The sequence below is a fragment of the Cyprinus carpio genome, unplaced genomic scaffold (assembly GCF_018340385.1).
Source record: "Cyprinus carpio isolate SPL01 unplaced genomic scaffold, ASM1834038v1 S000006482, whole genome shotgun sequence".
NCBI classification, from domain to species: Eukaryota; Metazoa; Chordata; class Actinopteri; order Cypriniformes; family Cyprinidae; genus Cyprinus; species Cyprinus carpio.
In genome coordinates this window covers 627,930-640,450 of record NW_024879157.1, presented here as the reverse complement: position 1 = coordinate 640,450, position 12,521 = coordinate 627,930, and the positions used below count along the sequence as shown (strand labels likewise).

The 12,521-nt window shown below is 38.4% G+C and overlaps 1 protein-coding gene across 1 annotated transcript; it reads right to left on the bottom strand.

Annotated features, from left to right (window-relative positions):
- Window positions 1–9,770: 9,770 nt before the first annotated feature.
- Window positions 9,771–12,288, bottom strand: LOC122143691 (oxygen-regulated protein 1-like). The gene is made up of 2 exons (XM_042754278.1): window positions 11,675–12,288; window positions 9,771–9,833 (listed from the first exon to the last, which is right to left on the bottom strand). The coding sequence occupies exons 1-2, from the start codon at window positions 12,176–12,178 to the stop codon at window positions 9,771–9,773; spliced, it is 567 nt and encodes a 188-aa protein (XP_042610212.1). The 5' UTR covers window positions 12,179–12,288.
- Between the last annotated feature and the right edge of the window lie 233 nt (window positions 12,289–12,521).

The window sequence follows — 12,521 nt, the reverse complement described above, 5'->3', positions numbered from 1 at the left end:
TTCAGCAATTTCCCCAACTTCATTCACATCTTTCTTTGAATGTCTCTGTATATTTGATTGTTTCTAGGAACTATATTCTACATAAGTGCTGGAGGCACTGTCATCCTCTTCACCCTCTTCACTTTCTCGTTTTTCATTTTCAATTTCTTGAGCACTGGAAGGAAGTATTTCTTTATCAGTCCCCTCTTTCTCATCCTCCTCTTTGACAGCCTTAAGCCCTGCATTTTCTACTTCCATATTACTTGCTTCTTCATTAGCAGTCTTTTTGATCTTTTCATTGGTTGGAGATGATTTCTTCATCTGAAGAATTCTCCTTAAATCAAAATCTATCATCACAGGTGCTGAATTAAGCATTTCCACAGGCAACAAATGCTTGGATACCGTTTTCTTTTTCAAGCATGTGTCACAAGGACAATTTTCATCATCGCTACGTTGATCGCTGAAGTCGGTCCCTGTCATTGTGTAATCATCATCACATTTAGCAGGTTGTGGATCAATTGATTGGTTGCGCATCACTTTCAGACGTCTCCGCCTTTGCTCTGTTTGAATGGTAGATTCACGTGACATTGTGTCTTTTGGTGGTCTTGGTCTTCCAGCTCTGCCTTGGATTTTCCTTAGCTCCCTGTCTATACTCAATTGTATCCGTCTGCGGACTTCTTCTTGCAATTCGTATATCATGCCATCAAGCTGCTTGTTGTCATCCAGATTCCACTGGACTTTGAACTCAGTCATTGCGTTAACATAATGTGTCATAAATTGCTTTTCTAATTTGTTCAATAAATTCAGAACCCATATAGGATCAGGGTCTTGAGAAAGCCTTTTTGATAACTGACCTCTTTGTTGTTTTGGAGCGCTGCTTGAACTTGTGTCCTCTTGATGGTCTGATTCAGTTTCCTCTTTTTGGGGATTATTTCCAGAACTCTTGTTTGATGAAAGAGGTGTTTCAGTGAGTTCCCTTGGACTATCATTACTCCTGATTGTCTCTTCAGAGCCTGGGACATCATCTTTTAGCTTCACTTCAATCGTGCCCTTTGTCTCTGGGGTCAACTGAACTCGACCTGCTATATCTAGAGTGGCTGAATCATATTTTAAATCTGGTGTTTCTGAAGTTTCCACTTGCATTGTTTCATCAACTTCTGGTACCTTTGTCAGGGTATCCAGGCCTTCACATTCTGTGTTGCTCTGGGCTTGGATGCCATCATTGATGCTACTTTTCCCTGAACCGGTTGAGCCACTGTTAACATCTACCCCTGAGGATGACCTGGCTTTGAATTCCTCATCCAAACACTTGTTTCTTTCCACAGATGTCTTCTCATTGTCTTTTGGGTCACAAAGCCAAAGACACTTGAGCATGCTCATGAGCTCCTGGTATTTTTCCTTTTTACCATCTTCATCACCAGGACCAAAGTCTAACAATTGAAGATTTGCCAAACAATCCAGAAGACCTTGCACTGATGCACTGAGCTTACGTCCATATACAGGAGATACCTCTGGTAGGCTATTGCATCGGTCAAGTTTGGGGCTCAGCAAGACTTTCATCACCAGAACTGAGGAATTAAACATCTTTGGTTCATCCCCTCTCTGAGAGCGATCACCCTCAGCAACTTCAGGAGATTTTTTGTCAGTAGCAGTTTTGTCTCCCTCTGTATTCACCACATGAGCACCTTCCATCTCATTCTGTGTTTCAAGCTTGGTAACATCACTTGGCTGCAAACTTCCATGCTCATTATCTTCTCCTGAAGGTGTATGTGATGTGCAAAGTGGCTATATTGAATCATAATTTTCATGGAATTCGTCACCCAAATCAAATATGGTGGTGTCTAATGGGATTTTCCTCAGCCATTCATTCACCACCTCAGTTGTAGAAGCATTTGGCAAGCAAGAAGGACTCGGCTCAGACATGTCATCGTCCATCTTGTGGCAGGAAGAGTTGCTTCCAAATCTTTTTCTACATTTGCTGCTTTTTTCACTCTTAATTTCACTGACATTTGTATCAGATCTACAAGACTGAGGTCTTTCTGCTGCAGCATTCAAATGGTCAGTATATTCTTCTCTTGGTTCTGGAGAAGGAACGGTCTGCGATAACACGCTATCATTAGAGCTGCCAAGTAGAATAACAGGTTTTTTTGATTTTTTAGGAGATTTTGGTGGGGTAGGACTTAGATGGTTTCCTGAGGTAACAGATAACCTGGTTGCATTGTCCTCATCCTTATGTGTTGACTTGGTGTTTGATTTATTGCTTCTTTCATCGACAGCTGTAGTTTCAAAATTCTTTTGAGCATTTACTTTCAAATGAGAGGATGAATTGGACATATTACTCTTTGGTCTGTCAGTCATTTCTGGAGTATTTCCTTCTTTAGTTTTGGAGTTCTCAGAGTCTGAGATTGCTGAGGCACTCAAAGCAGGTGAAATGTTTCCTTTCTGTTGTGTAGAACTGCATTTTGAACAGACACTTTGAGATTTATGGGTAACATCTGGACTTTCAGCTTTCTCTTGACCTGTGATTTCAGTGTGTACAGACATACCGGAAGCTTTGCTAGATGGACAAATCTCCTGGGTTTGAGAGCTCTGTTTCACTGAAATTTTGGCAGATGGTTGGCTATCAGATGAAGTTATTAAATACTTTGTTTTGGAGGATTTATTGCTTGCTACATCATCTCTGTCCTGGATTGTGTCTGTAGGACATGCAGAGCCACAATGAGGGCTTTTGGATCTCGATTTACAAGAGACATTTGAATTAGCTGATGTAGAACTTTTAGGTCTTCCCTCTGGTGTCGGTGTTGCTTCATTTGCGATTTGTACTGGAGATTCTGATGAACACTGGTCAGATTTACCACATATTTCAGTCTTTGATGAAGCAGATATTCTTGAGTTAATTGAAACATCATCAGCCTCGTGGTCTTCAACAACCCCAATAGAAACTGAGGTGCTTGTTGGTGTTACTACTCTTTCAGAGACGGAACCAACTGAACTGATTTTGGACTTTGCTGACTTTTTAGACAGAGGACTTACAGGTACCTCTTCATGGTCTTTTTCGGATGATGCCACTGGACTTGATGGTTTGTTTATTGCACCACAAATGTATTCATTTGAGTTCTCTGCTTGAGATACTTCTGAGTGATTGGACAAAGGACTCTCATCTCTGTTTAATTCCTTATCTTCTGTGTTTGTGGGTGTATGGGCCTCACCCTCAGAAATGTTAGACTTCTTGGATCTTGTAGATACATTGGACTTAACTGACAATATGCTTGGCGAACGGTTTGCTTTTGTGTTCACACCTGCTTCAGACATTTTAGTATCTGCAGATGCATTAGAAACCACACTTGTGGATCTTCTCTCAGGCTCTTCAGCTTCTGAGAGGAGGGATTTTGCAGAAGCATTTGATTTAGTAGGCACAACACTTGATTTAACAGTGGCATCAGAAGTTATGGATTGATTTGACTTTGCAGACATAGAGCTGGTTGTTCTGTCTACCACTTTACTTGCTTCTTCATCCTCCTCAACTGTTCTTGCTTCTTTTTCTCCATTGACAGGGTCACCTGGACCAGATCTTCCAGAGGCATCAGATTTTAATGACCTAGAACTTGGTGCCCTCTCAACGTTTTGTTTATCTGGTTCATCTATGATCATTTCAGAAACTTTTGATCCCCTGGATCTTACAGAGGAATGTGATTTTGCAGACACAGCACTTGGAGCCCTTTCTTGGATTTCACCATCATTTGTGATTTCATTTTCATCAGCTGTGGCATCAGATATTATTGAAATTGCACTTGGAGGTCTCTCTATGTTCTGAACCTCTTCTTCAGCACTAAGGTCTGAAGGATTTGACTTATTGGATCTTACTGAAATACAGGATTTTGTAATACTTGGTGCTTTTACTTCACTTTCTTCATCATCAGTCTCTTCTGCTGGTTCTTCTGAAACTTGTGATGCTATGGATTTTGCAGAGATACTGGTTTTGGTAGAAATATCAGATCTTCCTGACATAGCACTTGGCATTCTGTCTCCTTTTTCTTTGTCTGTTGCAGAAACATTTGAGTTTTTTGACTTTGCAGAAATGCTTGATTTGGCAGACAAAGCACTTGAAGCTCTCTCTTCTTTTTGGTCTTTCACATCAACTTGCATATCAGTTAAAACATCTGAAATTTTAGACTTATTGGATCTTGTTGAAATGCTTGATCTAGCTGACAATGCACTCTGAGCTCGCTCTTCTGTTTGGTGTTCTGCTGCTTGAAGCAAAGAAGTTGGCACTTTTAAATTACTGGACTTTTTTAATCTTTCAGAAGCATTGGATTTAGAAGACATGGCGCTCAGCGCCCGTTCCTCTGCAACTTCAGCTTCGTCACTTACAGTCACTCCTGACTGATTGGATTGTTCTGCCAATGCACTCTGAGCCTGTTCTTCTGTTTGGTCCAGTGCTTCTACAAGCTCTTCTGCAAACAATTCTGAGACCACTGATTTCACAGATTTTGCAGATACATTAGATTTAGAGGACATTGCACTTGCAGATCGCAAATCATCTCTATCTTCAGCTAGAATATCATCAGCCATATCAGATACTTTGGATTTCTTGGATTTATTAGAGTTATTGGATTTTGTTGACAATGCGCTTGGTGCTCTTTTCTCTTTGTCTGGTGATTTCTCTGTGCTTTTGCAGGTTTCTTCATCTCCTGCCAATTCTGACATTTTTGACCTTTTAGATCTTACAGAACCATTTAATTTAGCTGAAATTGCACTTAATGGTCTTTTCTCCATTTGCTCTACATCTGACTGATTAGATTTTTTTAACAATGTGGAAACTTCAGATTTAACAGACAAAGCACTGGCGGCTCCGTTTTCTATTTCCTTCTCTTCCATCTTGGACTTACTTGATTTTAATGAAGCATTTGATTTGATTGATTTGACAGACATAACACTAGGACCTCTTTCCTTTGTTTCTTCTCCTAATGTTGTTGTTGTTTCAGATGTCCTTGATCTTGCAGATGTGGTAGACTTTACTGAAATAGCACTTGATGCTCTTTCCTGAACATCCTCTTTTTCCTGTGTTCCGTCTTGGTCTACCTCAAAATCCACTTGAGGGGCTGCTTCAGATTCAGGTGTGTTTAATTTCACTGAATTTAAAGATTCATCTCTTTCTTGGAAAGATGCTGCTTCTGAAATGTCAGACTTTGATTTATAAGAGACATCTGATTTAATAGAAATGCTGCTGGGGGCTCTGTCTTGATCTTCAAGCTCGCTCAGCTCAATTGTCATTTTAGATCTTGCAGAAATATTTGATTTTATCGAAATGGAGCTGGGAGCCCTCTCCACTGTTTGATCATCATTTGTCACCTCTTTGATTCCAGACTTGTTTGATGTTCCAGATTTAAAACTTGAAGCTTTCTCTTCTATTCTCTTCTCTGATGTCCCTTCAAGTACAGACTGTGGCCCTTTAGACCTACTAGACATAGTGGAAATATTTGATTTAGATGACACAGCACTTACAGCCCTTTCCTCAACAGTGTCTTGTAGTGTGGCAAGCTCATCAAAGCCATTATCTAATGCTTTTGACCTCACAGATGTATCTGATTTAACAGACATGGCACTTGATGTTCTTACTTCAGAGATTTGTTCCTCAGACACATTGTCTGAGATTTCGGTTTGTCTTGATTTGTCAGATTTCTGAGACTTTATTGACATGGCACTGGGTGCTCTTCCATTCCTTTCAAGTACCTCTGAAACATTTGTTTTATTTGATTTTCCAGAGGTAATGGATTTCATGGAGATAGCACTTGAGGATCGCTCCTCTATAATTTCGCTATTTTCTCCAATACACTCAGCACCATTTTCATTCTCATAATAGGCTGATAACTCAGACAATGACTTTGTAGAAGTTTTTGATTTGGTTGACATTGAACTTAGTGCCCTTTCTTCTTTTTCTTCATCTTGCATATCAGTTTTGGGTTGAATGTCTTCTAGTTGATCATTTGATTCAGAATCCCTTTGAGTTGCTATGTCTTTTGTGACCACACATTCACAGTTATTGGGTACAGATGAAGCTTTGGGTGAAGCAGATGCTTCAGACCTGCCCTCTTCATCATCTACTTCTAGACTGGCCAACTTTGTGGATCTTTTAGACCATCCTAAAGATGAAGCTGTGCTTGGTGGTCTTGGTGACAAATATGCCGGAGATGCAGGAGATTTACAGGGTATAGTAGAACATGGGTTTGGTTCTGCATCTTTGCTCTCCTCATCTTCCTGTTGGCCATGGGATGTTCTCGAGATACTCAGAGGAAGGTCGACATCTTCATCATCTTGATCCTCTTTCAGTGATGCTAACATTTGAGATGAAGAGCTCACAACAGATACAGGCCTCTCCTCTTCTTTCACTGGCTGAGTGATCTGTTCACTTAATTGATCTTTGGGGAGGTTAGAGGATATGACATCAGGTCTGTTCTCGTCATTTTCATATACATGAGTGTTCTCACACTTGTCTTCTACAGTACTTGTGCTCTTTGTTTTAGGGGACATTGAGCGTACTTCACTTCGACTGTGGCAATGGTTGATGGTACATTGTTCAGTCGTGGTGTCGCCGAAGGTCTGTTGAATGCAAGTTGCCTTTTCCACTACATGCTCTGTGTACTCTTCACTGGACATTGTGCGCATGCTGTCAGTAGATGCCTTTTTGCACACTATTCTCCGTGAGGATGCGCTGGAGCTTGAGGATCTGATGCGTCTTACAGATCCTTGATCGGGAGGTACAGGGTTCTTCCAGATATCATATTTCTGACAGTGAGTGCAGCAGTGCTGGCAATGTGGTTCTTCAAAGTGTCTCTGGTAACATTTGGTGCTGTATGTCTCATCTGCTTCCCCAGCAGAGACAGAATCAGCTTCTGAGCAGCTCTCTGCACTGCAATGCGAGAGGGAGCAAGCATCATCAGGTACAATATGGGATTCATTAAAACTGCTCTTTGATTTCTTCACTTCTGTGGACCAGTGCAATGTCTCGTTGTGTAATAGTCGAAAGCGCACTTTCATCTCCATTGACAGGCTTCCGTCTTTGTTGACCAGAACTCGCTTTTCAATGTCATCATCCATCGTATTTTCTCCCGTTTGAGGACAAGCACCTCTGTGCCCTGGTGGTAATGAGTTAAGTCCATTTGGAAACAACTTTTCAGATGAGATGGACAGTCTTGCTGACCTGTTGCTTGAATCACACCTTGGATGGACGACGCTTCTCTTTGTTTCAAGTCCAAAATTGACTACAAGTAAACAAAGTAAGTAACTATTACAAAACCATTTATATATATATATATATATATATATATATATATATATATATATATATATATATATATATATATATATATATATATATATATATACACACACACACAATTAATTAATTCAACTCATAGAATTAAAAAAAAAAACACTAAAAATAACTGAAAATATATTCTTTAAAACCAAGTCTTATGTCTAAATTTAGGTTGTTTTTAAGATATTAGATTTAAGATATTAGTTTAGATATTTTTACTGTAGAGAAAGACAGAAATTTATGATTAATAATACAGAAAATGACTTTTTGGAGTGTGACCTACCATTTTTCTTGGCCCCCTTTTCATCGCTGCAGACACTAGAGCGTGACTTTATGTTCAGCCTTGGAAGTTTGTCGTAAGAGTTCTTCCTGAAGCTGTCCAACAGGAGCGGGTGGAAAGGCTCACGTCCCACACAAACCAAAATGCTCGGGCACTGGAGCAGACTGTGCACACTGTCAATCTGAAAAGCATGCAAATTACTCTCTACGTTAGACTGTGCTGCTGGTTGATTACAATATGACAGAATCAAATTGATTAAGATTAGCAATATCTGGCTGAAATTAAATCATCAGGGATTATTATAACTGCCAAATTCTGATGAGGAAATGTTCTATGAGGGATTGAAGCCATACCAATTAAAGGTTAATGACCATGGGAAGTCATCTGGTGTATACATTTTCCCACACTGATTTTTAATCATGAAAGCAGTGATCTGAAAATGTGCGTGATCCATTATGCAGGGTGTTTACGGTGCATGAGTCAGTACCCATGGGCCAGTATAAACAAGAAGTGTACAAACAAATAGGTCATAGGTCAATCCAGAAGTCTTCATCCCTATTTAAAAAAAAACTATTTTTGACTATATCAATATACATATATATATATATATATATATATATATATATATATATATAAAAGTTCATCAACTAGCAAATCAAGTATCAGAGTTCATCTGATGTCAGTTCATTAGAGTTAAACTCAGCATTAACTTATGCTAGAAATATTGGAGGTATTAATAAAGATAGAAACAATCTTCTTAACAGTTTAAGGCTTTAAAAAAAAAAAAAAAAAAAAAGCTAAGACACATAAGTTACATGTCCAAATTTTTTTTTTTTTTTTGTAATAATCCAACAACATCTGATGTTGAACCAGGTTCCAAACTCATGAAAGCAGAAAATACCGTATATGGGAGAGCAAAAGTACACACATTAACATCACATTTCACTGATTAACACAATACTAACCTTATGCTAAATCTGCATGCTCTGCAGTTTTATATCTTCTAAACTTTTCAATTTTCCAGTGGGTTTGAAGATAATTAATTGGAACTGTAGAGGATGCGAGTATCTCAAACTGTATGTTTTCATGGCATTGACCTGCTTCTGTTGGTTCAAAATAGCTCTGATTTGAGCAAGATTAATAGTTATTCTCTGGATGCTGGTGCATCACTGCTGTGCAACAATACCAGTAAAGGAATATCCTGATCATATCTAACAAAAACAGCAGGGAAGATTTATTCAAAGATGTTTAAAAAGAGTGCATCAAAAATGAGAAAGCTACAATAATTTTAAATATCAATAAGTAACATTGTAATTCTGTTATAACAAATAATCTTAAAAACAGCCTGTATGCAGAATGAAAATAGGTATATCCTTAACCACTTGATTAAGATGGTTGTTTAGATTTGATGCTAAATGTATTTGTGACATAAATAAATGTTTTTATTTTTGTATTTTTTTAAAGAATATAACTGCCTATTTAAATATATAAATATATGTATATATATATATGCTATTTGTTAAAATAATATATACATATATTTATAAAAACTGCATATGAATTCTTTAAATATATAAATATATATATATATATATATGCTATTTTTTAAAATAATATATACATATATTTATAAAAACTGCATATTTATTATTTATTAAGTCATGGCTCTCGATCCATTTATAATCGAATCTAATTGGTTAATGATTCAGGGTTCGGTATTCAGGGGGGAATCAGTCACTCTGACCAAATAATTTTTTTTTTTTTTTTTTTGCTTCACAATTGATTTTTCCCAATTGTCATTAATACAGACTATGTTTTAAATAAAATTTACATTTAACTATTTATTTGCAGTCTGGTGCCCTGAAAACTTTTTGTCTTGCCCAGCAACTTAAGCACAATACTTTATATCTTCAAAGACACATGAGGGTCATGCTGGATTTTGTTCTTGTTCACTTACATTACTTAAATTTTCAGCTTTCAGCCAGAGACAAATAAACCTTTACACTATTGCTTGTCGAGCTATTTCTGGCATTGTCTCGGTGCCATTCATAATGTTATCCATGTATCAGTCAGGCCCCTGTGGAGGGGTGTGCGCCACTTTACAGCATGTTTTCTATGGGAAGTACATGCCTGTGGCAGTGCTAATAGGATGTGCCTGCTAGACCCACAGAGGACCAGCTGCGCTGACTAGAGTCAGCAATGACTAGTGAGTCCAGCTCTGATGGACAGGAAATGCCTGGATCGACTCCAGACATTCTGTGGATTTCAAGCCAAGAAGTGTTCCCCTTTTAAAGGGACAGCACTTTCTCTGCGTACAGTGTGATGGCATCATTAGCACTGTGGCACTTAGACACACTTAGAGACAAGTCTTTTTTTTTTTTTGTGAGATTTTGTGGAACAGCCTCTGGTTGCCCTCAGAGCTGTATAAACTCCTAGCCTCTCACCTTTTATCAGGGTTGCCATAGCTCTGTCCCAGAGGGGCTATTTCTTACACTGCCCGGGCCACCCTGTCAACCTCTTATCTACCCAAACCACCTGCAGACTGTAATTCTTGATTTTTTCCTCTTCCGTGGTCTGTGGCATTTGCCCTTAAGTGCTAGTGGGAGTGATAGTAACTAAAATGAACTTTACGCTGACTGATCTGCTCAACTAATTTTGTTCTCAGCATTATGAGCACTTCATAAATCATGCAACTCAATCTGTGGGGACTGTCACTTTGTTTGCTAGACTCAAATTAAAGAGCTCATGTTTAGAGGTCCCACAGCTTAGGGACTTTCCAGCTGTCAGAATAGGCGTCACTTACAGATACCTAGATTCCTGTAAACATGTTTTTAACTAAAGTGCGAGCTGTGGTTACAAATGAAGGAACAACAGATTTGCTAGCCTAACTTGTTCAGAGTCTGTTGAATAGTTGTATCAGAGCCTCCCGTTTCAGCCACTAGAGGCCTCTGTGTCCTTAGGACATTTGTTTCTCCTGCAAATCAACTGCCATTCATATACAATTTAGGTCAATTTACAATAAATGTAAATAAATACATGTACTTTATTTACAATGTGAGACATTTTATAACATTGTCTCAATGTTAGACACAACCAGACAGACACAGATAAGCAAACCTGAACAATGACTGACAATACTTAAGATGTACTGTGGACTAGGCTGTGAATTCCAGGGTTGTGCACCACTTAGGACTAAACTGACAATTAAATAAATTTGAATTGAGGTAAAAATCGGAATGCAGATTTGTACAAATTAACTAAATTGAAAAGAAAACCTAGAAAAGAAACTTTGAATTATGACATGACAAAGCCGTGTCTGAAAGTTAAAAAAAAAAAGTCTTGAAGTTTAACGGTACGTGTGATAAAAAAAAAAGTAATTGACATAGTGATTACATCCCCACCTCCACCCCACATTACTCATTTAATTCAGTAAATAAATTTAGCAGTATGTGCTGTACTTGTGTACAATTCATTCAACTGCAGACAGAAATGAAAGGGGTTCGGTTCATACATTCTGAAGCTGGGTAAATGTGAGGCTTCTGCCAAAGCAAAAATTTAATGTCTTCTATCATAATTGTCAACTTAAACATTACATCATTTTTAATGATTACGTAGTATAAAAGCACAAACATCAGTAATTACACCACTGTTCAAAAGTTTGTGGTCAGTAAGATTAAGTAAGTCTCATACAGTATGCTCACCAAGGCTGCATTTACCTGATCAAAACACACATACACAAACACACACACACACAAAAATAGCAATTCACTGTGAAATATATTATATTAAAAGTTTTATATTTTAATCTATTTTAAATATGACAAATTTACATTTTCAGCAGCCATTACTCCAGTCTTCAGCATCACTTGAACAAAAAAAATTCTAAAAGGCTGATTTGCTGCTCAGGAAACATTATTATCAAACACTATGTGCTGCTTAATATGAAATATATATTTTTAGGATTCTTTTATGAATAGAATTTAATTAAAAAACATAATTTGTTTGAAATAGAAATAAATAATAGAGTTAATTTCTAAATAAAATCTTACTGACCTTAAACTTTTGAATGTTAGTGTATATTTCCAGAAGATACTCACCTTGTGGCCTTCCAGTGTGTAGAGCTTCCTGATGACACATTGCATGAGTTCAGAGACCTCGTCCATGAAGAGCACCAGACTCCGCAGGCTCCTGCGGTGCAGCACGATGGTCCTCCGGACAGAGGGGTCACTGTTTTTCACAAGCACAATCTTTCTGGAGTGCCTGTGATGGTGGTGGTGATAGTGGTGGTGACCTTCAACCTGTCCAGGAGCTTCCTCAGGTCGAGTGGGCCTCCTGATTGTATACTGCTGAGAGTGTGGATGTGTCTGGAAATGATACCATGGGTTTGAGTAATATCCTGAGGCCTCTGAGGCCATCGCCCTGGCCTGCTGGTGATCAGCACACAGATAGCATCGACGATCCTCCAGCGGCTCCAGTCTTGTAGAGCCGGACGAGCCTCTGAAGGACGCTGTAGAGCAGTGTCCATGAGGGAAAGGGGGCTTGAGAGACGGGTCGTCCATGATGGTGTCAAAGCATTGAAACCTTTGCTTGTGGGAGCCCATTTTAACTTCATCCAACGGCCTGTGGTAGATGTTGACTGTAGGTTTAATCAGATGATAAACATAGCAGGGCTATACTCCTAGCAGATCACACTCATTCATCCTCTCCTTCCACTCTGTAAAAGACAAAAGCATAAACACACGCCCAGTTTAATATCACCAGCAATGCATTAAGCAATTCTGTGTCAAGCTCATTAAGATTTCAAGCCCAGGGAACATTATAACAATGATGCAAATTGGACAAAAATACAACTGAATGGTTTAGGCCCATTAAAAAAAAATTTGCAAGTATTAACTTAAAAAAATAAATAAATTTTTTTTTTAGTTTTAAGTAAAAGTAGATATA